General features: G+C 66.5%; 2 protein-coding genes across 2 annotated transcripts; both read right to left on the bottom strand.

Annotated features, from left to right (window-relative positions):
* Nucleotides 1-1,829: 1,829 nt before the first annotated feature.
* POLR2C (RNA polymerase II subunit C) lies at nucleotides 1,830-8,564 on the bottom strand. Its single transcript, XM_054170141.1, has 9 exons — nucleotides 8,423-8,564; nucleotides 8,129-8,178; nucleotides 7,344-7,412; nucleotides 6,564-6,616; nucleotides 5,658-5,786; nucleotides 3,907-3,958; nucleotides 3,113-3,281; nucleotides 2,542-2,616; nucleotides 1,830-1,991 (listed from the first exon to the last, which is right to left on the bottom strand). Exons 1-9 carry the CDS (start codon nucleotides 8,506-8,508, stop codon nucleotides 1,847-1,849), a joined length of 828 nt encoding a protein of 275 aa, XP_054026116.1. The 5' UTR covers nucleotides 8,509-8,564; the 3' UTR covers nucleotides 1,830-1,846.
* Nucleotides 8,565-8,931: 367 nt separating this feature from the next.
* Nucleotides 8,932-22,300, bottom strand: COQ9 (coenzyme Q9). Its single transcript, XM_054170149.1, has 9 exons — nucleotides 22,174-22,300; nucleotides 20,877-21,042; nucleotides 18,356-18,491; nucleotides 17,847-17,989; nucleotides 16,612-16,696; nucleotides 14,061-14,165; nucleotides 10,827-10,982; nucleotides 9,579-9,632; nucleotides 8,932-8,967 (listed from the first exon to the last, which is right to left on the bottom strand). The coding sequence occupies exons 1-9, from the start codon at nucleotides 22,229-22,231 to the stop codon at nucleotides 8,932-8,934; spliced, it is 939 nt and encodes a 312-aa protein (XP_054026124.1). The 5' UTR covers nucleotides 22,232-22,300.
* Between the last annotated feature and the right edge of the window lie 1,176 nt (nucleotides 22,301-23,476).

Consider the following 23,476-nt stretch of genomic DNA (forward strand, 5'->3'; position numbering starts at 1 on the left):
CGGGCCGGGCTTCAGCCTGGCTCCTCCCTGGGGCTGCTCTCCCCAGCTTGAGCAGCCAGCTCTGCTCCCCCGGCCCCCCAGCCGTGCTGGGATGAGCTCCGTGCCACACACACACACTCCCTTCCCTCCCTCCCCTCCCTTCCCCTCCCTTCCCTTCCCTTCCCTTCCCTTCCCTTCCCTTCCCTTCCCTTCCCTTCCCTTCCCTTCCCTTCCCTTCCCTTCCCTTCCCTCCCCTTCCCTCCCCTCCCCTTCCTCCCCTCCCCCCCCTTCCCTTCCTCCCCTCCCTCCCCTTCCCTTCCTCCCCTCCCTCCCCTTCCCTCCCTCCCTTCCCTCCCCTTCCCTCCCCTCCCCTTCCCTCCCCTTCCCTCCCCTCCCCTTCCTCCCCTCCCCCCCCTTCCCTTCCTCCCCTCCCTCCCCTTCCCTTCCTCCCCTCCCTCCCCTTCCCTCCCTCCCTTCCCTTCCCTTCCCTTCCCTTCCCTTCCCTTCCCTTCCCTTCCCTTCCCTTCCCTTCCCTTCCCTTCCCTTCCCTCCCAGCCCCCAAGGGGAGGCAGCAGTACATCTCCCCAGGGAAGCTCCTCCCAGGGCCTGCTGGGCACTGCCAGAGGGGAGACGGAAGAGTGACCTGGGCAAGTCCAGCAGGCTGCAGCCCTCCAGCTGCTGTCCAGGGGCTGTGGGTTGGGACCACTTCAGAGAAGTGATTGCCCCCCGCCCCCGGCACTGGGCACTGCTGAGGCCACACTTCGAGGCCCAGGGCCAGCCCTGGGCTCCCCACCCCCAGCAGGACCCTGAGGAGCTGCAGCAGGGCCAGGGGAGGGTCTGGAGAGCAAGGCTGGGGAGGGAGGAGCAGCTGAGGGAGCTGGAGTGGCTCAGCCTGGAGCAGAGGAGGCTGAGGGAGACCTCCTTGCTCTCTGCAGCTCCCTGAGAGGAGGCTGCAGGGAGGTTGGGGCTTGGGCTCTGCTCCCCAGGCTCAGGGGATGGAAGGAGAGGACCTGGCCTGGAGTTGTGCCAGGGGAGGCTGAGGTTGGAGAGGAGGCAAAATGTCTTTGGTGGCAGAGGGGTCAGGGCCTGGCAGAGGCTGCCCAGGGAGGTGGTGGAGTCCCCATGGCTGGAGGTGTCCCAGAGCCCTGTGGCCATGGCACTGGGGGCAGGGGCTGGTGCCCAGGCTGGGGCTGGGCTGCTGCCTGGCCTGGGAAGGCTTTTCCAACCCAAACCATTCTGTGCCTCTGGGACCTGCACCAAGCTCCTGCCCAGCCTTGCCCTGTGGGCACAGTGGAGGCTGCCAGGCAGGGCTCCTAATGCCAGGGTTCCTAACGCCCCTCCCTGCCCTCCCTGCTCCTAACACAGAGGTTATGCAGGGCAGGGGCAGAGCCTGCTCCCTGGCAGTCCTGAAGCACAGCTAAGCCTGGCTGGGCCCAGCTGGGCTCCCCTGCAGCCCCTCAGCAAGGCCAGGCTCAAACAGCTGCTTCCAAGCAGTGGGGGGGCGCTGGGGGGGCGGCTCTGCTCTCCTGAGATGATTTCAGGTGCAGCAGGCAGGAGCTGGGAGCTGTGCTCCCCCCAAGCAGAGAGGTAAAGGATGGGACAGCTCCTGCAGCCCTGGAGGAGCTCTCAGGGCCGAGAGTGAGGAGGGGAAAGGTTTTATTCAGCCATGCAAAGCAGCTGGGGCTGTGGAGCTGAGGAGCACACTCCCCAGGCCCCCCCATGGCCACAACCCAGAGCCCAGAGGCTGTTCCCCAACCCCCTCCCTGCTCCCCCCCTCCCGGCAGCCGCCCCTGGGGGGCAGAGGGGGGAGGGGGGGAGGCACTCCTGGGGCCCATCCAGCCCTGCCCCCCCCCCAGCAGGGGCCAGCTCAGTTGATGGTGAGGACATCACTCTGGATCTCGTGGCTGAGCTGGGTCTGGAGGTCGCTCAGCTTCTTCTTGAGGCCGGAGAGGGCAGCCAGGACGATGGTCTCGGGGCGCAGCGAGCCGCAGGACTCCACGTTGTAGTAAAACCTGAGCTGACCCAGGCAGGGCTCAGCCCCCCCCTGCCCTGCCAGGGACCCCCTGCCCTGCCAGGGACCCCCCCCCAGCCCAGCCTGGCTGCTGGGGCACTCCCAGCCCCCGAGGCAGAGAACTCGGCAAGCCCAAGAGCCAGGGGCTGCACTTGGGCCACAGCCACCCCAGGGTGGGGACAGAGAGGCTGAGAGCAGCCAGGGACCTGGTGGGGGGAGGGGTGGAGAGCAGCTGAACAGGAGCCAGCAGTGTGCCCAGGCGGCCAAGGGCAGCCTGGCCTGGAGCAGGAGCAGTGTGGCCAGCAGGAGCAGGGAGCTCATCCAGGCCAGGCCCCAGCACCTCCCAGCTGCCGCAGCAGCACCTCCCAGCTGCTGCAGCTCCTCCCAGCTGCTGCAGCTCCTCCCAGCTGCTGCAGCTCCTCCCAGCTGCTGCAGCTCCTCCCAGCTGCTGCAGCTCCTCCCAGCTGCTGCAGCTCCTCCCAGCTGCTGCAGCTCCTCCCAGCTGCTGCAGCTCCTCCCAGCTGCAGCTGCAGCTGCAGCTTCCCACCTACCTCTCTGGCTTCCCGTTGGGGTCGTAGGGAGCCTGAGCATCCTCCTCATCGATCTCTGAGTACTCACTCTTGGGCCTGGAAGCGAAGAGCAGGGGAGGGCAGCACACAGCCCATGGCCCCCAGCCCCCATGCTGCCTGCAGCTGCTCCCCCTGACCCCCAGGCTGCCTCCAGCTGCCCCCCACCAGCCCCCAGGCAGCCTGCAGCTGCCCCCCCCCCCAGCTGGAGCTGCTCCTGGTCAGGCTGGACAGGGCTCTGAGCAGGATGCCCCTGCTGAGAGCAGGGATCTTGGCCTGGATGCCTTGCTGTTGGTCCCTTCCAACCCCAAGCAGCCTGCTCCAGTGCCTGGCAGCCCCTGCAGCAGTGTTCCCTCCTGCCCATCCCAGCCCTGCCCTGGCACCCCCCAGGCCATGCCCGCCCTGCGCCGCGGCAAGGACAGACAGGAGGCCAAGCAGCAGGCGCAGCAGGTGAGGGGAGGGCCAGGAGGTGGCCACCAAGCAGCCCCCCCCCCAAGTCCAGAGGGCTGCTGGCAGCTTCCTGCAGTGCCCAGCCCAGAGGGAGATGAGGCCATACCACTCCTCTGGCTTGGGGTACACGGTGTGCCTCAGGGCGTTGTCTGGGTCGTACTCGAAGGCCACCCCGGCCGTGGGGTTCCACTTGGCATGCTCCTTGCCAAAGCCCTTCTTGGCATAAGCTCTGAGCCTCAGCTCCTGCCCCTTCCTCAGCTTCACAATCAGGATGTCTGCAGGGAAGCACAGGCTGGGCACAGGCAGCTGGAGGGGACCCTGAGCAGCACCGCAGAGAGCTCAGCCGCAGCGCTGGGGGCGGCTGCAGGGACCCCAGGAGGGACCTGGGGCTGCTGGAGAGGCTCCAGAGGAGGCCACAGAGATGAGCAGAGGGATGGAGAAGCTCTGCTGTGGGAGAGCTGGGGCTGTGCAGCCTGGAGACCCTGTGAAGGGCAGCTGCAGGCAGGCTGGGGAGGGGCTGTGGGGATAGGCCCAGGGGCAATGGTTTGGAGCTGGAGCAGGGCAGAGTTAGGTTGGAGCTGAGGAGGAAGCTGTGCAGAGGGAGGCTGGGGAGAGCCTGGCCCAGGCTGCCCAGGGAGGTGGTGGAGGCTCCATCCCTGCAGCCCTTCCAGCTCAGCCTGGCTGTGTCCCTGGGCTGCCTGCAGAGGGGTTGGAGAGGATGCCCTTGGAGGGTCCCTTCCAACCTCCCCCCCAGCCCAGGCTGCTCAAGGCCTCATCGAGCCTGGCCTGGAACACCTGCAGGCAGGGGGCAGCCACAGCCTCCCTGGGCAGCCTGGGCCAGGCTCTCCCCAGCCTCCCTGTGGTCTCTGCCTTCAGCAGAGCAGCAGCAGCAGCACCTACCATCCTGCTCCACATAGTCATTGGGGTCGTTGTCCCTGCTGCGAGAGGTCACCTGCAGAGCAGAAGCAACAGCACTCAGGGCCAGCTCAGCTCTGCAGCTGCCCCAGCACTGAAGAGGCTGCAGAGAGCCCCTCCTGAAGTGTGGCTTTGTGCCACAGGCTCACAGAATGGTTTATGTTGGGAGGGACCTCAAAGATCATCCAGTTCCAACCCCCCCAGCCGTGGGCATGGAGCCCTCCCCCCAGCCCAGCTGGCTTGACTCCTGGCCACAGATCCAGCCCACCCTGCTGCTGAGGAAGCTGCAGCTAGGCAGGGCAGAGCTCACTGCTCACCCCCACAGGGCTGAGAGCCTCCCAGCCCAGCCCAGTGCCACAGCCCAGAGCCCCCCCAGGCTGCTGGCAGCTGGCATGCAGCACTCCCAGCACTCAGCTGAGCTAAGCAAGGCCAGGAGGAGCCTGCAGCTGGGCTTTGCCCAGGCACAGGCTGCCAGCAGCCCCCAGCAGCAGCCTCCCCCTGCTGCTGACCACCAGATGTGGCCTCAAGAGCATTTGAAAGCACTGCCTGGGAAGTCCCTTTGCAGCCTTTGTGCTTTGGCTCCAGCAAGCCTGCCCAGGGCAAGAGCTGCTCTGGGCAGCCTGATGCAGGGGAGGATGTCCCTGCTGGGTGCAGAGGGCTTGGACTGGCTGAGCCTTGGAGCTCCCTTCCAACCCAGACCATCCTGGGACTCCCTGGTCCTGGGCCCCCCTGCTCCTGTGCTTGGCAGCAGTGGCCTGGCCTGGGATCCTCCTACCTTGCTGTGCTGAGAGCCAAGAACCAGCAAGCCAAAGGCCTCTGGGTTGCTGCCAAGCCTTTCAAGAGGCCATCCCTGCCCAAGCCCCAGCAGCAGGGCTCAAGGGTTGGAGGTGCAGTGGAGGGCCAGCACTAAAGCCTCCCAAGAGCCTGAGGTGAGAGGCCCAGGATGAGGCTGTGTCCAGGCCACGCTGCTTTGGCAGCATCACACAGCACAGGAAGGACCACAGGGCACAGAACAAAGGAGCAGGGCAAACCCAAGGAGCCCCTGGCCCAGGCTGCTGCTCCTGCAGCCCTTCCTGCTGTGGGTCACAGCACTGCATTGTGAGGGAGGCCTCAGGCTTGCAGGCCTTGTGCTGCCCACCTCTGCTCCAGGGTGAAGGGGAACTCCAGCCTAGGGCCTGACTGCAAAGGCTGGAAGGGAAAGGAAGTCAGCCCTGGATACAGACACAGTGCTAAGGTGTAGGGAACTCATTGGGCTGCTAAGAGGGATGCAAAGCAGAGGTACAAACACCTCCTGCTCTCCCTTTCCCTCTTCTGTCACTTCTGCTTGCAGCTTCTCTCTCCCTCCCAAGGCCTTGCTGGGGGAGTCTCTGCTTTGGCTACAGGAAGGAGGGAGGCCGTGGGGGAGGAGGTGAGCAGGCCCCCTGCAGCCATCCAGGGGAGGGGGGTCTGAGGAGCTTCTGTGCTGCTTATCAATGGCCAGTCTGTACCTGCAGTGTACATCCACTGCCTGTTCTGCAGCCACTGACTGCAGCTCCTCCCTTGCAGTCAGCCTGCTGCAGCTCCAGAGCCTCCCTCGCTGCCCCCCGCCCCGAGCCCAGCCGGGGCCGGTTGCTTTGGGGGTAGTTCCTCCAAGTTAGTTTGGGGGGTTGGGGGCTGTCATTTGAGCCCACCGCAGCAGGCTGGGCTGGGGAGGGGCAGGGGGAGGGGGGCAGGGCAGGCAGGGGGCTGGCACTGACCGGGATGACGCGGGGGTTGTTGGAGATGAGGTCGCGGGAGGTGACGTGCCGCGTCTGGTCCTCGTTGCAGCGCACGTCCAGCGTGAACTCCACCGAGCACTCGGGGCAGAACTCGTCACAGGTGCAGTCCTGGGGGCACACACACACACACAGGGCAAAGGCTGGCACACCACAGCCTCTCCCAGCCAGCCAGCCAGCAGCAGCACCTCCTATACAGAGCCAGGGGATACCTGCAGCCCAGAGAGCCAAGCAGAGCCTGGGCTGCAGCAGCAGAAGTGTGGCCAGCAGGGCCAGGGAGGGGATTCTGCCTCTCTGCTCCACTCTGCTGAGCCCACAGCTGCAGCTCTGTGCCCAGCTCTGCAGCCTCTGTGCCAGGAAGGCTCTGGAGGGGCTGGAAGGTGTCCAGAGCAGGGCCAGGAGGCTGAGCAGAGGGCTGGAGCTGCTCTGCTCTGAGCACAGCCTGAGAGAGTTGGGGTTGTGCAGGCTGCAGAGGAGAAGGCTCCAGGGAGACCTTCTGGTGGCCTTCCAGGAGCTGCAGGGGGCTGCAGGAAAGCTGGGGAGGGACTTTGGAGGGTGCCAGGGAGGGCCAGGACTGGGGGGGATGGAGCAAAAGGAGAAGTGGGGAGCTGGAGATTGGCTGTGAGGAAGAAGTTGTTGGGCAGGAGGGTGGTGAGAGCCTGGCCCAGGCTGCCCAGGGAGGTGGTGGAAGCCTCCTGCTCAGCCCTGGAGGTGTTTGCAGCCAGGCTGGAGGTGGCTGTGAGCAACCTGCTGTGGTGTGAGGTGTCCCTGCCCAGGGCAGGGGCTGGGAGCTGGCTGAGCCCTGAGCTCCCTTCCAGCCCTGCCAGCTGTGTGACAAGGATCAGGCACCCCCCAGGAGCAGCCCCCAGAGGCTTGGCCTGGACTCACTCTGGAGTACTGCATCTTATCCACGATGTCATCGCTGGTGAGTGGGATGAGACCTGTGGGGAGAAGGAAATGGAGGAACATCTGAGTGAGACCAGAGCAGCACTGAGCCTCCTGCCCTCAGAGCAGGGGGGGCAGCAGCCTCCTGGCACAGAGAATCACCAAGGTTGGAAAAGACCTTTAAGATCAAGTCCAATCTTCCCCCCCAGCACCTCCATGACCGCCGGGCCACGTCCCCAAGTGCCACCTCTGCTCCTGCCCTCGAGCACCTCTGTGGATGGGGACTCCAGCACCTCCCTGGGCAGCCTGCTGCTCCAACCTGAGCCTCCCCTGGCACAATTTCAGGGCCATTTCCTTCTGTCCTGTTCTTAGTCACTTAGGAGGCCAACCCCAACCTCCCCCCAGCCTCCTTGTAGGTCACTGCAGAGAGCAACGAAGTCTCCTCTCAGCCTCCTCCTCCTCAGGCTACACATTCCCAGCTCCTTCAGCCTCTCCTCACCAGAGCTGCTCTCCAAAGCCCTCATCAGCTTTGCTGCCCTTCTCTGGACATGCTCCAGCACCTCCATGGCCTTCTTATACTGCAGTGCCCCCACACTGGACACAGCACTCAAGCGCTGTCCTCACTTGTGCCCAGCACAGGGGCACCATCCCCTCCCCAGGCCCCTGCTGGCCACACCATTGCTGCTCCAGGCCAGGCTGCTGGTGGCCTCCTTGGCCCCCTGGGCACACTGCTGCCTCCTCCTCAGCTGCTGCCAACCAGCCCCTCCAGGTCCTGGCACTCACCCAGCCTGTGTGCAATGAATTCATCGTGGAGCACGGAGGAGTTGGCATCTATCTGAACCCAGTCGATGGCTGCAGAGGGGGAAAGGGCACAAGGTGAGAGAGAGCCTTCTGGGGGGGGGGAAGAGTGGAGCAGCTCAGGGGGGCACAGAAGCCTCATGCAGGTTAGAGTGAAGCTGAGACAAGCTCTGGTGACACACAGGAGGGGCTGGGAATGGGGGAGCTGAGCAGAAGACAGCTTGGAGACAGAGGAGGAATCACAGAATGATAGAATGTTAGGGGTTGGAAAAGACCTCTGGAGCTCACCCAGGCCAAGCCCCTGCCAGGGCAGGGCACCCAGGAACACAGCCAGGGGGGTTTGGAAGTCCCCAGAGCAGGAGGCTCCACAGCCTCTCTGGGCAGCCTGCTCCAGGCCTCCAGCAGCCTCACACCAAACAACTTTCTCCTCCTGTTGAGGTGGAGCCTCCTGGGCTCCAGCTCATCCCCTTTGATCCTTGTGCTGTCCCCGGGCACCACCCCAAGGAGCCTGGCACCTCCCTCCTGGCCCCCAGCCCTCAGCTATTGACAGACATCGATCAGATCCTCACAGCCTCTGCTGGACTCCCTCCAGCAGTTCCCTGTCCCTCTGGAACCGGGGAGCCCAGAGCTGAGCACAGCCCTGCAGCTGTGGGCTCAGCAGGCAGAGCAGAGGGGCAGCTGAACAGAGGGGCAGCAGAACCTCCCCGGCCGGCAGCGGAGGGAAGGCGCAGGGCAGAGAGGAGCGCGGCCGAGGCCAGCGGCTGCGGTACCTATGATGGGCACCTCCGCGATGAAGACTCTCCGGATGGAGTTGGCCACCCTGCGGAGGGAAGCAGCCCTGCTCAGCCGGGAGGGGAGCGGCAGCTCCGCGACTCCCCCCCCGCCCCCTCCGCCTGCCCGCCACGGCGCCCCGCGCTCGGCCCCGGGGCTTGTCCCGACCCCGGAGCGGCCGCGGGAGAGCCCAGGTGGGGATCCCCGGGGCGGCCGCGGCGGGAAGCTGGGCGCGGGGGGCACCACCCGCGGGACCGAAGGCGGCCGGCTCGGTGCCCGGCCCCGCTGCTCACGCCAGGTCCGTGTTCTCGATGATGAACTTCACGTTCTCGTCCGTCAGCTCGGTGATGCGCACCGTGGGCTGGTTGGCGTACGGCATGGCCGCTGCCTCCCGGGGCGCTGCCCGAGGCCCGGCCCCGCTCCCGGCGGCTCCTCCTGAGGCCTGGCCCCGCTCCCGGCCCCGCTCCCGGAGGCTCTTCCCGAGGCCCGGCCCCGCTCCCGGCGCTGCTCCCGGCGGCTCCTCCCGAGGCCCGGCCCCGCTCCCGGCCCCGCTCCCGGAGGCTCTTCCCGAGGCCCGGCCCCGCTCCCGGCCCTGCGCCGCCGCCGCCCGGAAGCTCCTGAGGCCTGGCCCCGCCCCCCGGTCCGTCCCAGTCTCAGTCCCCGTCCCGCTGCGCTCCCCCCCCCCCCCCCCGCCGCGGCGGTGCGCCCGCAAAAGGAGTCCGTGCGAGGCTGGGGGTCGGCTTTATTGGTCCGGGCGAGGGTTGGGGCACGGCCAGCCCCGCGCCGCGCCACCGGCGCCTCCTCACCGGCGCTGGTTCAGCCCCACCAGGTTGCGCATCTGCGGGGCAGAGGGAGAAGGGAGCGGTGAGCCCGGGGGAGAGGCAGCGCTCCCGGGACGCCACGGCCTCTGCCCAGCCCTGCGGGTTACACATCCGGGCCCAGACCTCACTGCTCCCTGCAGCTCCCCGGCAGGAGGCTGAGGGAGACCTCCTTGCTCTCTGCAGCTCCCCGAGAGGAGGCTGAGGGAGACCTCACTGCTCCCTGCAGCTCCCTGAGAGGAGGCTGAGGGAGACCTCCTTGCTCTCTGCAGCTCCCCGAGAGGAGGCTGAGGGAGACCTCCTTGCTCTCTGCAGCTCCCTGAGAGGAGGCTGCAGGGAGGTTGGGGCTTGGGCTCTGCTCCCCAGGCTCAGGGGATGGAAGGAGAGGACCTGGCCTGGAGCTGTGCCAGGGGAGGCTGAGGTTGGAGAGGAGGCAAAATGTCTTTGGTGGCAGAGGGGTCAGGGCCTGGCAGAGGCTGCCCAGGGAGGTGATGGAGTCCCCATGGCTGGAGGGGTTGCAGAGCCCTGTGGCCATGGCCCTGGGGGCCAGGCTTTGGTGGCCAGGGTGGGCTTGGGTGGCCTTCAGCATGGGAAGGGAGAGCAGAGCTCTGCTGCTCCCAGCACTACTTACAGTCACTGCAGCTCCCATCAGGCCCTGCACAACTGCTGCTCCAGTGGACTGCACCTAGGAGGCACAAGAACAGGAGCTTGGCTTTTCCTCTGGACACTGCTGCAGAGAGGTGGTGCCAGAGTCCAAGGCCTGCAGGCAGATGATGGCCAGAGACAGGGACATGGAAGAGACTCCCTGGGCAGTGTCCCTGAGCATGCAGAGGGCAGCTCTGGGTGACACAGCAGCAGCTCCTGGTGTTGAGCCACCAGCAGCATTCCTGACAGCTCCCAGCACTGCCAGCAGCTCCCCCAGCAGCTGCCTGTGTGGCCTGCAGGACTGGGGATACAATCACAGAGTGGTTTGGGTTGGAAGGGACCTCCCAGGGCCACCCAGTCCAACCCCCCCCCTGCAGCCCTCCACCAGGTCAGGCTGCTCAGAGCCTTGCTGAGCCTCACCCTGAGTGCTGCATGTGCAGGGGGAGCTGGGGAGAAGCCAAATGGACTGCAGCAAGGGCAAGGGGAAAGCCCTGCACCTGGGGAACAGCCATCCCCATGGAGCAGGCCAGCCTGGGAGCAGGCTGTGGGCAGAGCAGCTCTGGGGGGGAGGGACCCAGGAGTGCTGGGGGCCCACAGGACGCCCATGAGGGGCAGAGTGCCCTTGTGGCCAAGAAAGCCAAGGGCTCCCAGGGGTGCATCATGCAGAGTGTGGCCAGCAGGGCCAGGGAGGCTCTCCTGCCCCTCTGCTCTGCCCTGGGGAGGCCACAGTTGCAGGCCTGGGGCCAGGTCTGGGCTCCCCAGCTCCAGAAGGGCAGAGGGACAGCAGAGGGCTGCAAAGCTACTGGGGGGCCTGGAAGAGCTCTGCTGGGAGCCAAGGCTGAGAGCATTGAGGCTCTGAGCCTGGGAAGGAGCAGCCTGAGAGGGATCTCAGCAGTGCTGAGCAACACTGCCAGGGGGGCTGGCAGGAGGCTGGCACCAGGCTCAGTGCAGTGGTGCCCAGGGACAGCACAAGGGGCACAGAGCTGAAGGGCAGAAGTTCCACCTCAGCAGGAGGAGCAACTGCTGGGATGGAAGGGTGGCAGAGCCCTGGGGCAGGCTGCCCAGAGAGCTGCTGGAGCCTCCATCTCTGGACCCATCCCAAACCTGCTTGGTCCTGCTCCTGGGTCACCTCCTCTGGGTGACCCTGCCCTGGCAGGGGGCTGCACTGCATCACCCCCAGGGGTCCCTTCCAGCCCCTGTGTGAACTCTGTGTGTGGCCTGCCCTTGGCCTTACCTGCTCAGCTGTGCTGCTCATGCTCATGGCATCAGCCACTCTGCTCTCCAGGAAGTGCCAAGTGTCCTGGAAGTCCTGGGAGGAGTCCTGCAGCATCACCAGCTCTGAGGTGCTGTAGATGGCAGTGAGCACTGCCCTCCTCGTGTACCAGTTGAACTGCAGGGGCAAGAGAGCAGAGAGAGGGCCAGCTGTGAGCTCAGAGCACATCCAGGACACCAGATGGTGGCCCCAAGCTGGGGGCTGTGCCCATCTGCTGCAGGGCAGGGAAGCTTTGCCCTGGGAGCTGGAGAGGGCAGGGCCAGGGCCTGCCCCTGGCTCACAACCACCCCCTGGGGAGCTCCAGCCCTGGGGATGTGTGCTTGGAGGCTGCAGCCTGCAGAGGCTCCTGGGGGTGCTGCTTGAGAGGGGACTGAACAGGAGGCAGCAGAGCCCAGGGGGCCAAGAAGGCCAAAGGCCTCCTGGCTTGGGGCAGACACAGGGGGGGCAGCAGGGGCAGGAGGTGACCATCCCCCTGGGCTCAGCTCTGGGGAGGCCACAGCTGGGAGCTGGGCTCAGCCCTGGGCCCTCCCTGCAGGAAGGACACTGAGGGGCTGGAGCCTGCCCAGAGCAGGGCAGCCAGGCTGGGGAAGGGCCTGGAGCCCCTGGGCTGGAGGAGGGCTGAGGGAGCTGGGGGTGATCAGGCTGGAGAGGAGGAGGCTGAGGGAGACCTCCCTGAGGGGAGGCTGCAGGGGGGCAGCCTCCAAGCAGCAGCCCCAGAGGCAAAGGCTGCAGGCAGCAGCAGGGGAGGCTCAGGCTGGCTGCCAGGGAATCTTTCTGCCCAGAGAGGCTTCTCAGGCACTGGAAATGCTCTGCCCAGGGCAGTGCTGCAGTGCCCAGCCCTGGGGCTGCTCCAGCAGCTGTGGAGCTGGGGCTCAGGGACAGGGTTTAGGCTTGGCCTTAGGCTGGGTTGAAGGTTGGGCTGGAGGGGCTGGGAAGCCTCTGCCAGCTGGGGCTTGGCTGTGATGCTGTGACACTGCTCAGGCAAGCAGAGCACAGCAAGGCAAAGCAGCAGGCACCCTGCACATCCCTTCCTCTCTGCAGCTCTGCTGATGCAGCAGGCCACCAGCCACAGCTGAGACAGCTCAGCTGCTCCCAGGGCACCAGGAGGAGCCACAGCCCTCAACCTGAACAACCTCCCCCAGCAGGAGCCTGCAGCAGCTCACAAGGAATCCTCTCATGTGCAGCCAGCCTGGGGGAGGGCAGGAGAAGGAGCTCAGGCTCTAGGTGTGAGCAGCACAGAGGTGGCTGTGAGCAGCCTGCTGTGCTGTGAGCTGTCCCTGCCCATGGCAGGGGCTTGGAGCTGGCAGAGCCCTGAGCTCCCTTCCAGCCCTGCCAGCTCTAAGTGGCCAGAAGGTGCAGCCAGAAGGCAAACTGCAGAACCTCTCCTGACAGGGGGCTCAGCAGCACAGCTTGCCAAGGAGTCTCCCCTAGGTGGTCAAGAAGGAGCAAGGATCAAAACTGGAGACCCTCTGCTAAGCCCTGCAGTGCTGAGGAGACTTCAGGAGCAGCTCAGTGCAGACAGAGACTCCACTTGACTTTCACAACTCCCAAGGAGCTCAGAGTCCTTCAACCCTCTTCTGCTTTCATCCCCTTTAATGTCCCTGTCCCCTGCTTCCTCTCTCACTGCAGCAGCTCCTCTTTCATGCACAGAGAAAAGCAGCTCATGAAAAGTAGTTTTGTTGGGAGCTCTTCCTTCAGCTTTCCCCTCCCCTCCCCTCCCCCCCCCTTACCTCTCTGTGGATTAAAAGGCATTTTATTAATTGCTTTAATTAAGGTTGCAGTTTCACTTTGCTTTCCTGCCAGGAGAGATGAAAGCTTTAATCAGCTCCTGGGGCTCTTAGGTAGCTTCCTGCCAAGGCTTTCAAGTGTGGGAGTGCCCCAAGTGCTGAGCTCAGGGCTCCCTCCCTCTCAGCTCAGGGCTCCCTCCCTCAGCCCTGTCCCCAGTGCTGAGCTCAGGGCTCCCTCCCTCTGAGCTCAGGGCTCCCTCCCTCTGAGCTCAGGGCTCTCTCCCTCAACTCTGCCCCCAGTGCTGAGCTCAGGGCTCCCTCCCTCTGAGCTCAGGGCTCTCTCCCTCAACTCTGCCCCCAGTGCTGAGCTCAGGGCTCCCTCCCTCTGAGCTCAGGGCTCCCTCTCTCTCAGCTCAGGGCTCCCTCCCTCAGCCCTGTCCCCAGTGCTGAGCTCAGGGCTCCCTCCCTCTGAGCTCAGGGCTCCCTCCCTTAGCCCTGTCCCCAGTGCTGAGCTCAGGGCTCCCTCCCTCTGAGCTCAGGGCTCCCTCCCTCAGCCCTGTCCCCAGGGCAAAGCTCAGGGCTCCCTCCCTCTGAGCTCAGGGCTCTCTCCCTCAGCCCTGTCCCCAGTGCTGAGCTCAGGGCTCCCTCCCTCTGAGCTCAGGGCTCCCTCCCTCAACTCTGCCCCCAGTGCTGAGCTCAGGGCTCCCTCCTTCTGAGCTCAGGGCTCCCTCCCTCAGCCCTGTCCCCAGTGCTGAGCTCAGGGCTCCCTCCCTCTGAGCTCAGGGCTCCCTCCCTCAGCCCTGTCCCCAGTGCTGAGCTCAGGGCTCCCTCCCTCTGAGCTCAGGGCTCCCTCCCTCAGCCCTGTCCCCAGAGCAGAGCTCAGGGCTCCCTCCCTCTGAGCTCAGGGCTCCCTCCCTCAGCCCTGCCCCCAGTGCTGAGCTCAGGGCTCCCTCCCTCAGCCCTGCCTCCCAGTTTGGTCTTCAAACCAAAGCATTTCCAAGCTCCTTGGACCTCAGAGCCTCTGGATTTGCCTTCATCCCCCTGGCACTCATTTGCACTCAGCCCCTGAATGCCTGTGGAAGTTCAGGCTACAGCCCCTAAGGGCCCTTGGGTGCCTCTGGGGACCTTTGCCTTGCCCAACCAAGAGGTTGCTTCACCCCAGAGGTGTTCAAGTGCAGCCTGCTGCCTTTCCAAAGTGGGGTGGTGGAACCACACAATGCCAGGGCTGGAAGGGATCATCAAGCCCACAGAGCAGCAGGTCCCAGCCCCTGCCAGGACAGAATCACCCCTGGGCCACACAGAACACATCCAGGGGGGGTTTGACAGCCTCCCCAGGAGGAGCCTCCACAACCTCCCTGGGCAGCCTGCCCCAGGCCTCCCTCACACCCAAGGAGTTTCCCTCCTGTGGAGGTGCAGCCTCCTGGCCTCCAGCCTGGGAGCAGGCAGCCTGCCAAGCACCAAGACTTACATCTGTGGCCTGGTCTCCAGCATAGTGCAGGATGTCATCAATCATGCTGGTGAGGAGGTTGAGGCTGGCAGGGACATTGTGAGGGAGCAGCAGGATGCTCAGAGCCTGCAGAGGGAACACACAGACACATGGGGAGCTGGGCAGAGGAGAACACAGCAACAAAGCAGCCTAACAGTGCTCTGCTCTCCTGTGCCTGCTGCTGGGGGCCTGGCTCCAGCTCCCACTGAGAAGTCCTCCCAGCTCTTTTCAGCTGGCAGAGCTCCTTCCACAGCTTCACAGAGGGCACTGGGCTGGCAGGGAGTCCCCAAGGGCCTCCTGGCCAAGCCCTGCAGGCAGCAGGGCCAGCTCCAGCTGCAGCAGGCTGCCCAGGGACACAGCCAGGCTGAGCTGGAAGGGCTGCAGGGATGGAGCCTCCACCACCTCCCTGGGCAGCCTGGGCCAGGCTCTCCCCAGCCTCCCTCTGCACAGCTTCCTCCTCAGCTCCAACCTAACTCTGCCCTGCTCCAGCTCCAAACCATTGCCCCTGGGCCTATCCCCACAGCCCCTTCTCAGCAGTCCCTGCCCAGCCTGCCTGCAGCTGCCCTGCAGCTGCCCTGCAGCTCTGCAGCTGCAGCTCTCAGCTCTGCCTGCAGCCTTCTCTGCTGCAGGCTGCACAGCCCCAACCCTCCCAGCCTGGCCCCAGGGCAGAGGTCCTGCAGCCTCTGAGCATCTCTGTGGCCTCCTCTGGCCCTGCCCCAGCAGCTCCATGCCCCCTTTATGCTGGGGACAGCAGAACTGGCTGCAGAGCTGCAGGTGGGGCCTCAGCAGAGGGGCAGATTCCCCTCTCCCCACTGCTGGCCAGGCTGCTCTGGCTGCAGCCCAGGCTGTGCTTTGCTCTCTGGGCTGCCAGTGCCCACTGCAGGCTCCTGCCCAGGCTGCAGCATTTGTGGGTCATGGCTTCAGTGAGGCAGCTGAGCTCAGGCCCCTGAGTTCTGAAAGCCTCCAAGGAAGGAGACTCCATAACCTCTCTGGGCAGCCTGCTGCAGGCCTCCCTCACACCAGAGGAGTTTCTCCTCCTGTGGAGGTGGAGCCCACAGCATCCCACTCAGCTCCCACCCCTCTGTGCTGTGCCCCCCTCTGAGCTGCCTTTCCAGGCACCCAGACACAGCCCAGGCTGAGCTGCCTCCCACTGCTGCTGTGGCCCTGCAGGCAGGGAGTCAAAGCTCTCAGGCCTCTTTGAACTCAAAGCAGCTACCAGGGGCAGAGCAGCCACCCCCCCCCGCCCAGAGCTGCTGGGGCACCCTGCAGCCTTTGAACACAGTGCCAGGAGAGGCACAGACCAACCCTGGGGACCTGGAGCACACCCAGGACTCCTCTCCTCCCTGTGAGGAGCCCTGGCTCCAGCTGCCCAGAGGGCAGCAGGGGCTGCTTCTGCAGCCATCACCCTTGCAGCCCAAGGTTTGGAGCTCTGCTTGCTCCTGAGGCCACCATTCAGTTCCCTTCCCCTCCCTGTGCCACATGGCTGGAGACTGGAATCTGCACTTTGAAGCACTGAGCCTTCTGAGACCACAGCCTCAGGCTGCTGAGGCTTTGCCACACCAGGCTCCCAGTGCAGCCAGAACAAGGCTGCAAGGAGCCTGCCTGCAGGCTGGACCAGATCATCAGAGAGGCACAGAATGGTTTGGGTAGGAAGGGACCTCAGAGGTCCTCCAGTGCCAACCCCAGGGACCCCTCCCCCCAGCCCAGGCTGCCCAAGGCCTCATCCAGCCTGGCCCTGAGCACCCCCAGGCAGGGGACAGCCACAGCCTCCCTGGGCAGCCTGTGCCAGGCTCTCCCCAGCCTCCCTCTGAAGAATTCCTTCCCCTCTCTCCACTCTCACTCTGCCCTCTCCCAGCTCCAAGCCATTCTCCCTCAGCCCAGCCCTTGTCAGGAGTCCCTCCCCAGGTCTCCTGGAGCCCTTTCAGGTGCTGGCAGCCTGCTGCTCTGAGTTTCCTTCCCTGCTGCAGGCTGCACAGCCCCAGCTCTCCCAGCCTGGCCCCAGAGGGAAGCTGTCCCAGCCCTCTGATCACCTTGGTAGCCTTCTCTGGAGCTCTGGGGTCCCTTCCAGCCTGGCACTGTGTGATCCTGTGGCACTGCAAGGAGGGCTGAGACTCCAGAGGCACAGCCTGTGCCCTGGGGACCCTAGCTGGGGGGGGAACCCTGGGGGGGCTCTGCCTTTCCAGAGCTGCAAGAAAGAGCTGTTCTGAGACCACCTTTCACTGCCTCCTTCCAAAGGAAGGCTGCAACTCAGCTGAAGCCAGGGTGGGTTTCATTCTCAGCCTTGAAACCGCTCTGCTGCAGAGCACAGAAGGGGTTGGGTGGAAAGGGACCTTAAGGCTCATCCCAGCTGCAGCCCCCTGCCACGGGCAGGGAGCCCTCCCCCCAGCCCAGGGTGCTCAGGGCCTCATCCAGCCTGGTCCTGAGCACCTCCAGGCAGGGGGCAGCCACAGCCTCCCTGGGCAGCCCGTGGCAGTGCCTGCCAGTGCTTCCCACAGACACAAAGGAGGAGACAGCCTTGCCATCAGCGTGGTACCTGGGGCCACTGCTCAATGTAGGGGATCAGCATCCTCAGCCTGGCCTCCACAGCATCCCTCAGGAACTGATCCACAGGCTTCCTCCTGGGGGAGGGACACAGACAGAGAGCTGCACACAGGGGGGAGCACTCACACCCCACAGGGGGGGAGCACTCACACCCCACAGGGGGGGAGCTAACACCCCACAGGGGGAACACTCACACCCCACAGGGGGAGAGGAGCACTCACACCCCACAGGGGGAGCACTCACACCCCACAGGGGGGGAGCTAACACCCCACAGGGGGAACACTCACACCCCACAGGGGGAGAGGAGCACTCACACCCCACAGGGGGGGAGCACTCACACCCCACAGGGGGGGAGCACTCACACCCCACAGGGGGAACACTCACACCCCACAGGGGGAGAGGAGCACTCACACCCCACAGGGGGGGAGGAGCACTCACACCCCACAGGGGGAGAGGAGCACTCACACCCCACAGGGGGAGAGGAGCACTCACACCCCACAGGGGGGGAGCTAACACCCCACAGGGGAAGCACTCACACCCCACAGGGGGGGAGCTAACACCCCACAGGGGGAGAGGAGCACTCACACCCCACAGGGGGAGAGGAGCACTCACACCCCACAGGGGGAGAGGAGCACTCACACCCCACAGTGGGGGAGCTAACACCCCACAGGGGGGGAGCTAACACCCCACAGGGGGAGCACTCACACCCCACAGGGGGAGAGGAGCACTCACACCCCACGGGGAGGGGGGAGCTACAGCAGTCAGGACTTGGTCAAGGAGCAAAGGGCACAGTGGAACACAGCCAAGTTCCACCTGCAGATGAGGGAAAACTTTTTCACTCCAAGCATGGCAGAGGCCTGGGGCAGGCTGCCCAGAGAGCTTCTGCAGCCTCCTTCTCCAGAGGCCTCTCAAGGGCCACCTGGATGTGCTCCTGGGTGGCCCTGCTCTGGCAGGAGGGTTGGGCTCAGGTGATCCCCAGAGGTCCCTTCCAAAGCCTGCCCTCCTCTGACTGCATGAGATGAAGAACATCCAAGTTAAACTCCAGTGGAACTTTCAGATCCACCTCCTGCCTGCCTCAGCTGCCACCTCCAGGCTTCTGGCCCAGCTCTGCAGCTGCTAAGGTCGTTTCACTTGGCCAAAGGACACCTTTTACTTCAGGTGTCTGTGCCCCCAGGGGCCCCTTGTCCATGCAACCCCCAGAGATGCCCTTTCCTGGGCAGTACTCACTGTGCTTCACCCAGCTGCACCTGCTTCTGCTCCTGCTGCAGCAGCTCAGCCAGTCTGGTGTTGCACTGAGACACAAAGTGCAGGACCAGGTCGCTGCCATCGCTGTGGAACATCCCTGCAGCAGCCACAGAGAGCCCCAGGCTCTGCAGGGGAGGCAGAAGCACACTGCTGAGCAAGACCCAGCTGGCAGCCAGCCCTGCCCTGATTCCCCAGATCACCTCAGAGGCCTTGCCCAGCCTGGTGGCCAGGCCCACCCCGTGAGCCAGCACCATCCAGGCAGCTGTGAGAGGCTAAGCAAAGCAGCACTGCCCTCCCCAAGGCCTCCTGGGCTGCAGGCTCAGCCCAGCCTGCCTCAGCTTCGCCCTGGCAGGGTGAGCCTGGGCACCTTCCTGCCCCAGCACCACGAGCTGCCCCCCCCCACCCGGGAGCCTGTGGGGCAGCATGCGGGCCTGGCTGGCTCTGGACTCCCTCCAGCCTGCCAGGGGCTGCTTGCTTCCCTCCCCACACACCTTGGCTCCCTCTGCAACGGCCTCTGCAGTCCAGCCCAGCCGAGGCACGAAGTCCAGCGCCGCCGAGAGGATGCGCTGCTGCAGCTGCTCCTCGCTCTCACAGTCCTCAGACTCCTGCTCCCCCTGGCCACTGCAGCTGGAAGGGATTGGGGCAGTGAGGGCAGGGCCCCCCCTGGCCACTGCAGCTGGAAGGGATTGGGGCAGTGAGAGCAGGGCCCCCCCTGGCCACTGCAGCTGGAAGGGATTGGGGCAGTGAGGGCAGGGCCCCCCCTGGCCACTGCAGCTGGAAGGGATTGGGGCAGTGAGGGCAGGGCCCGCCCTGGCCACTGCAGCTGGAAGGGATTGGGGCAGTGAGGGCAGGGCAGGGCCCCCCCTGGCCACTGCAGCTGGAAGGGATTGGGGCAGTGAGGGCAGGGCCCCCCCTGGCCACTGCAGCTGGAAGGGATTGGGGCAGTGAGGGCAGGGCCCCCCCTGGCCACTGCAGCTGGAAGGGTTTGGGGCAGTGAGGGCAGGGCCCCCCCTGGCCACTGCAGCTGGAAGGGATTGGGGCAGTGAGGGCAGGGCCCCCCCTGGCCACTGCAGCTGGAAGGGATTGGGGCAGTGAGGGCAGGGCCCCCCCTGGCCACTGCAGCTGGAAGGGTTTGGGGCAGTGAGGGCAGGGCCCCCCCTGGCCACTGCAGCTGGAAGGGATTGGGGCAGTGAGGGCAGGGCCCCCCCTGGCCACTGCAGCTGGAAGGGATTGGGGCAGTGAGGGCAGGGCAGGGCCCCCCCTGGCCACTGCAGCTGGAAGGGATTGGGGCAGTGAGGGCAGGGCCCCCCCTGGCCACTGCAGCTGGAAGGGATTGGGGCAGTGAGGGCAGGGCCCCCCCTGGCCACTGCAGCTGGAAGGGATTGGGGCAGTGAGGGCAGGGCCCCCCTGGCCACTGCAGCTGGAAGGGATTGGGGCAGTGAGGGCAGGGCAGGGCCCCCCCTGGCCACTGCAGCTGGAAGGGATTGGGGCAGTGAGGGCAGGGCAGGGCCCCCCCTGGCCACTGCAGCTGGAAGGGATTGGGGCAGTGAGGGCAGGGCAGGGCTCCCCCTGGCCACTGCAGCTGGAAGGGATTGGGGCAGTGAGAGCAGGGCCCCCCCGGCCACTGCAGCTGGAAGGGATTGGGGCAGTGAGAGCAGGGCAGGGCCCCCCCTGGCCACTGCAGCTGGAAGGGATTGGGGCAGTGAGAGCAGGGCCCCCCCTGGCCACTGCAGCTGGAAGGGATTGGGGCAGTGAGAGCAGGGCCCCCCCTGGCCACTGCAGCTGGAAGGGATTGGGGCAGTGAGAGCAGGGCAGGGCAGGGTGGGGTGGGGTGGGGTAGGGCAGGGCAGGGTGGGGTGGGGTAGGGCGGGGCAGGGCCCCAGCAGCCACCAGCAGCCTAGGCTGGGCCACTCGCTTGCTGCCACGCCTGCAGAGCTGCTCAGGACAAGCTTCTCCCTCTCCTCTTCCTCCTCCTCCTCCTCCTCCCCCCCCCTCTCCTCCTCCTCCTCCTCTCCCCTCTCCTCCCCCCTCTCCTCTTCCTCCTCCTCCTCCTCCCCCCTTCCTCCTCTTCCTCCTCCTCCCTCTCCTCCTCCTCCCCTCCTCCCTCTCCTCCTCCTCCCCTCCTCCCTCTCCTCCTCCTCCTCCCCCTCCCTCTCCTCCTCCTCCCCTCCTCCCTCTCCTCCTCCTCCCCTCCTCCCTTCCTCCTCCTCTTCCCCCTCCCACTCCCTCTCCTCCTCCTCCTCCTCCCTCTCCTCCTCCCACTCCCTCTTCCCCTCCTCCTCCCCCCTCTCCTCCTCCTCCCCTTTCAAGAGAAAGGCTTCTTAAGGAACCTTTGCCATGAAAGGAGAGAATAAAATAAGAGAGGGCTCAATCCTGGACACCAAGCAGCCTCAGGCTCCCCTTCCTTGGAGTGAAACAACCCCCCCCAAGCCCCCAGCTGTAAGGAATCTCCCAGGGCTCAATCCTGGACACCAAGCAGCCTCAGGCTCCCCTTCCTTGGAGTGAAACAACCCCCCCCAAGCCCCCAGCTGTAAGGAATCTCCCAGGGCTCAATCCTGGACACCAAGCAGCCTCAGGCTCCCCTTCCTTGGAGTGAAACAAACCCCCCCAAGCCCCCAGCTGTAAGGAATCTCCCAGGGCTCAATCCTGGACACCAAGCAGCCTCAGGTTCCCCTTCCTTGGAGTGAAACAACCCCCCCCAAGCCCCCAGCTGTAAGGAATCTCCCAGGGGTGCTCCACAGCCCTAGGCTTGTGGACATCTATTGTCCACGTGTGGTGTGGACTGCCACAGGAGTCCAGCAGCGAGGGCTTGTGCCTTGCAGCTCCCAGAGGCTCCCTCCTGGATGCAAATCCCCTCCTGTCTCCAGGGGTGGACAATGGAATTCTCAGCACCCCAGCAGGCTGCTCTCCAGCTCCTGCAGCCTGGGGGCTCCTCTCACTCTGGATTTCATTGTCTCCAGGTTTCAGGTGGGAGCTCCAGGAAGCAAAAGCCTCTCAGGCTCCCAGCCTCACCTGGGGTGGGGGCCCCGGGGCTCCCCTTCGGGCTGGTAATCGTTTGGGTGCAACTCAAACTGAGAGGAAGAGGCAAAAGGTTCCTTCTGCTGCCCACCAGAGCTGCTCCTCAGCACGGCTGAGGCCTGCAGAGCACGCTGGAGGGGGCAGGGCTGCCACCTCACCACTGCAAAGGGAAACCAGGAGAGTCAGACAGCTCCGGGGCCCCGAGGGGGAAGCACAGCGCAGAAAGGCAAAGGAGAGAGCTGCAGGGAGCACAGCTGAAAAGGGCAAGAGGGGCCCAGAGCCAGCCTGGCCTACACTCCCCAGCAGTGCCCCTGCCAGCCGGGCTCAGGTGTGCTGCCAGGGAGGCAGCTGGCACAAGCAGAGAGGAGTTTCCCAGGCTTGGACTGGAAACAAAGCTCCCCCCGGAGCACAGCCCCCTCCCTCCCTCCCTCTGGGGGCAGCTGGAGGGAAGGTGCTGAGCCCTGAGCAAGAGGTGAGCAGCCCCCTGGGGAGGGGGCAGTGCTAGCAGCCCTGGGGGTCCCAAGCTCTCCAAGAGCTTCCCATTGGACTGCACTGAGGCTTGGCTGGCATGGCCCACGCTGAAACCCCACCCCAACAAAGCACCCCCCCACACCCCCTCCCCTCAAACCCCCTTCCCCTCAAACCCCCTCCCCCTCAAACCCCCTCCCCCTCAAACCCCCTTCCCCTCAAACCCCCTTCCCCTCAAACCCAATCCCCCTCAAACCCCCTTCCCCTCAAACCCAATCCCCCTCAAACCCCCTCCCCTCAACCCCCCCTCCCCTCAACCCCCCTTCCCCTCAAACCCCCTTCCCCTCAAACCCCCTTCCCTCAAACCCCCTCCCCTCAAACCCCCTCCCCTCAAACTCAATCCCCTTCAAACCCCCTCCCTTCAATCCCTCTCCCCCCGGCTCTGGTTCCCTCCCCGCGCCGCCTGGGGCAGCTCCAGGGCCAAGGGGGCTGCCAGGGGCGGGCAGGCCCCCAGCCCGCTGCTGGGGGTCTCCCCCCATTGCCCCTGCACTGCGCTCAGGGAAGAGACCCTGGCAGGGCCAGGCCCTGCGGTGCTGGCAGCCAGGCCTCAGGCCTGCTCCGGGGCCTGGGGCCGGCCCCACCGCGCCCCCTGGCGGCGCCCTGCCCCTGCCCTTCACCTCACCTTCCCCCGCCCCGCCCGGCCCCGCCCGCCGCGCTGCCGGCGGGGGCACGGGCACGAGCGCGAGCGCGCTCCCGGCCCGGCCGCGCATCCCCCCCCCCCACCCCCGCCCCTCACGCCTCCCCCACCCCCCGGGCCCCTCACCCGCGCGGCCTCGCCACAGCCCCCAGCCCGCCCGCCGCAGGCTGCCCGCCGCCGCCATCTTGGAAGCGGGCAGAGGGCGATGACGTCTGCGGGGGCGGCACGCGCGGTGACGGCACGCGGCGGCGACGGCGCCAGGCCGGGACGGGGAGAGCGGGGGTGAGCGGAGAGAGCGGGGCCGGGAGCGGGGGTGAGCGGAGAGCGGGGCTGGGAGCGGGGGTGAGCGGAGAGCGGGGCTGGGAGCGAGCGGGGCCGAGAGCGGGGCCGGGAGCGGGGGTGAGCGGAGAGCGGGGCCGGGAGCGGGGGTGAGCGGAGAGCGGGGCTGGGAGCGAGCGGGGCCGAGAGCGGGGCCGGGAGCGGGGGTGAGCGGAGAGCGGGGCCGGGAGCGGGGGTGAGCGGAGAGCGGGGCTGGGAGCGGGGGTGAGCGGAGAGCGGGGCTGGGAGCGAGCGGGGCCGAGAGCGGGGCCGGGAGCGGGGGTGAGCGGAGAGCGGGGCCGGGAGCGGGGGTGAGCGGAGAGCGGGGCCGGGAGCGGGGGTGAGCGGAGAGAGCGGCCGGGGATGAGCGGAGAGCGGGGCCGGGAGCGAGCGGGGCCGGGAGCGGGTCCTGGAGCGGGGGTGAGCGGAGAGCGGGGCCGGGAGCGAGCGGGGCCGGGAGCGGGTCCTGGAGCGGGGGTGAGCGGAGAGCGGGGCCGGGAGCGAGCGGGGCCGGGAGCGGGGGTGAGCGGAGAGAGCGGCCGGGAGCGAGCGGGGCCGAGAGCGGGTCCTGGAGCGGGGGTGAGCGGAGAGAGCGGCCGGGGATGAGCGGAGAGCGAGGCCGGGAGCGAGCGGGGCCGAGAGCGGGGCCGGGAGCGGGGGTGAGCGGAGAGAGCGGCCGGGGGTGAGCGGGGCCGGGGGTGACCGGAGAGAGGGGCCGGGAGCGGGCCCGGGGGTGAGCAGAGAGCGGGGCCGAGAGCAGGGCTGCGGAGAGCGGCCGGCGCCGAGCGGGGCCGAGGCTGTGCTCGAGGTTGAGCTGAGGGCACGCAAGGGGACGAGGGGCAGGCAGCGGGGGCGAGGGCGGGCGGGGGGCGAGGGGCAGGCAGCGGGGGCGAGGGCGGGCGGGGGGCGAGGGGCAGGCAGCGGGGGCGAGGGCGGGCGGGGGGCGAGGGGCAGGCAGCGGGGGCGAGCGCAAAAAGCCTTCCTCAGGGCCGGGTCCGAGGCGGCCGCCGGGGCGGCTGCCGGGGCGGCTGTGCCCTTCCTCCGCCTTTCTCCTTCCTCGTCCCTCCGAGCCGGTCCCTGCCGGGTGTTCCGGGAGCTGTCTTTAGCCTCC

The sequence above is a fragment of the Dryobates pubescens genome, chromosome 19, assembly GCF_014839835.1.
Source record: "Dryobates pubescens isolate bDryPub1 chromosome 19, bDryPub1.pri, whole genome shotgun sequence".
NCBI lineage: Eukaryota > Metazoa > Chordata > Aves > Piciformes > Picidae > Dryobates > Dryobates pubescens.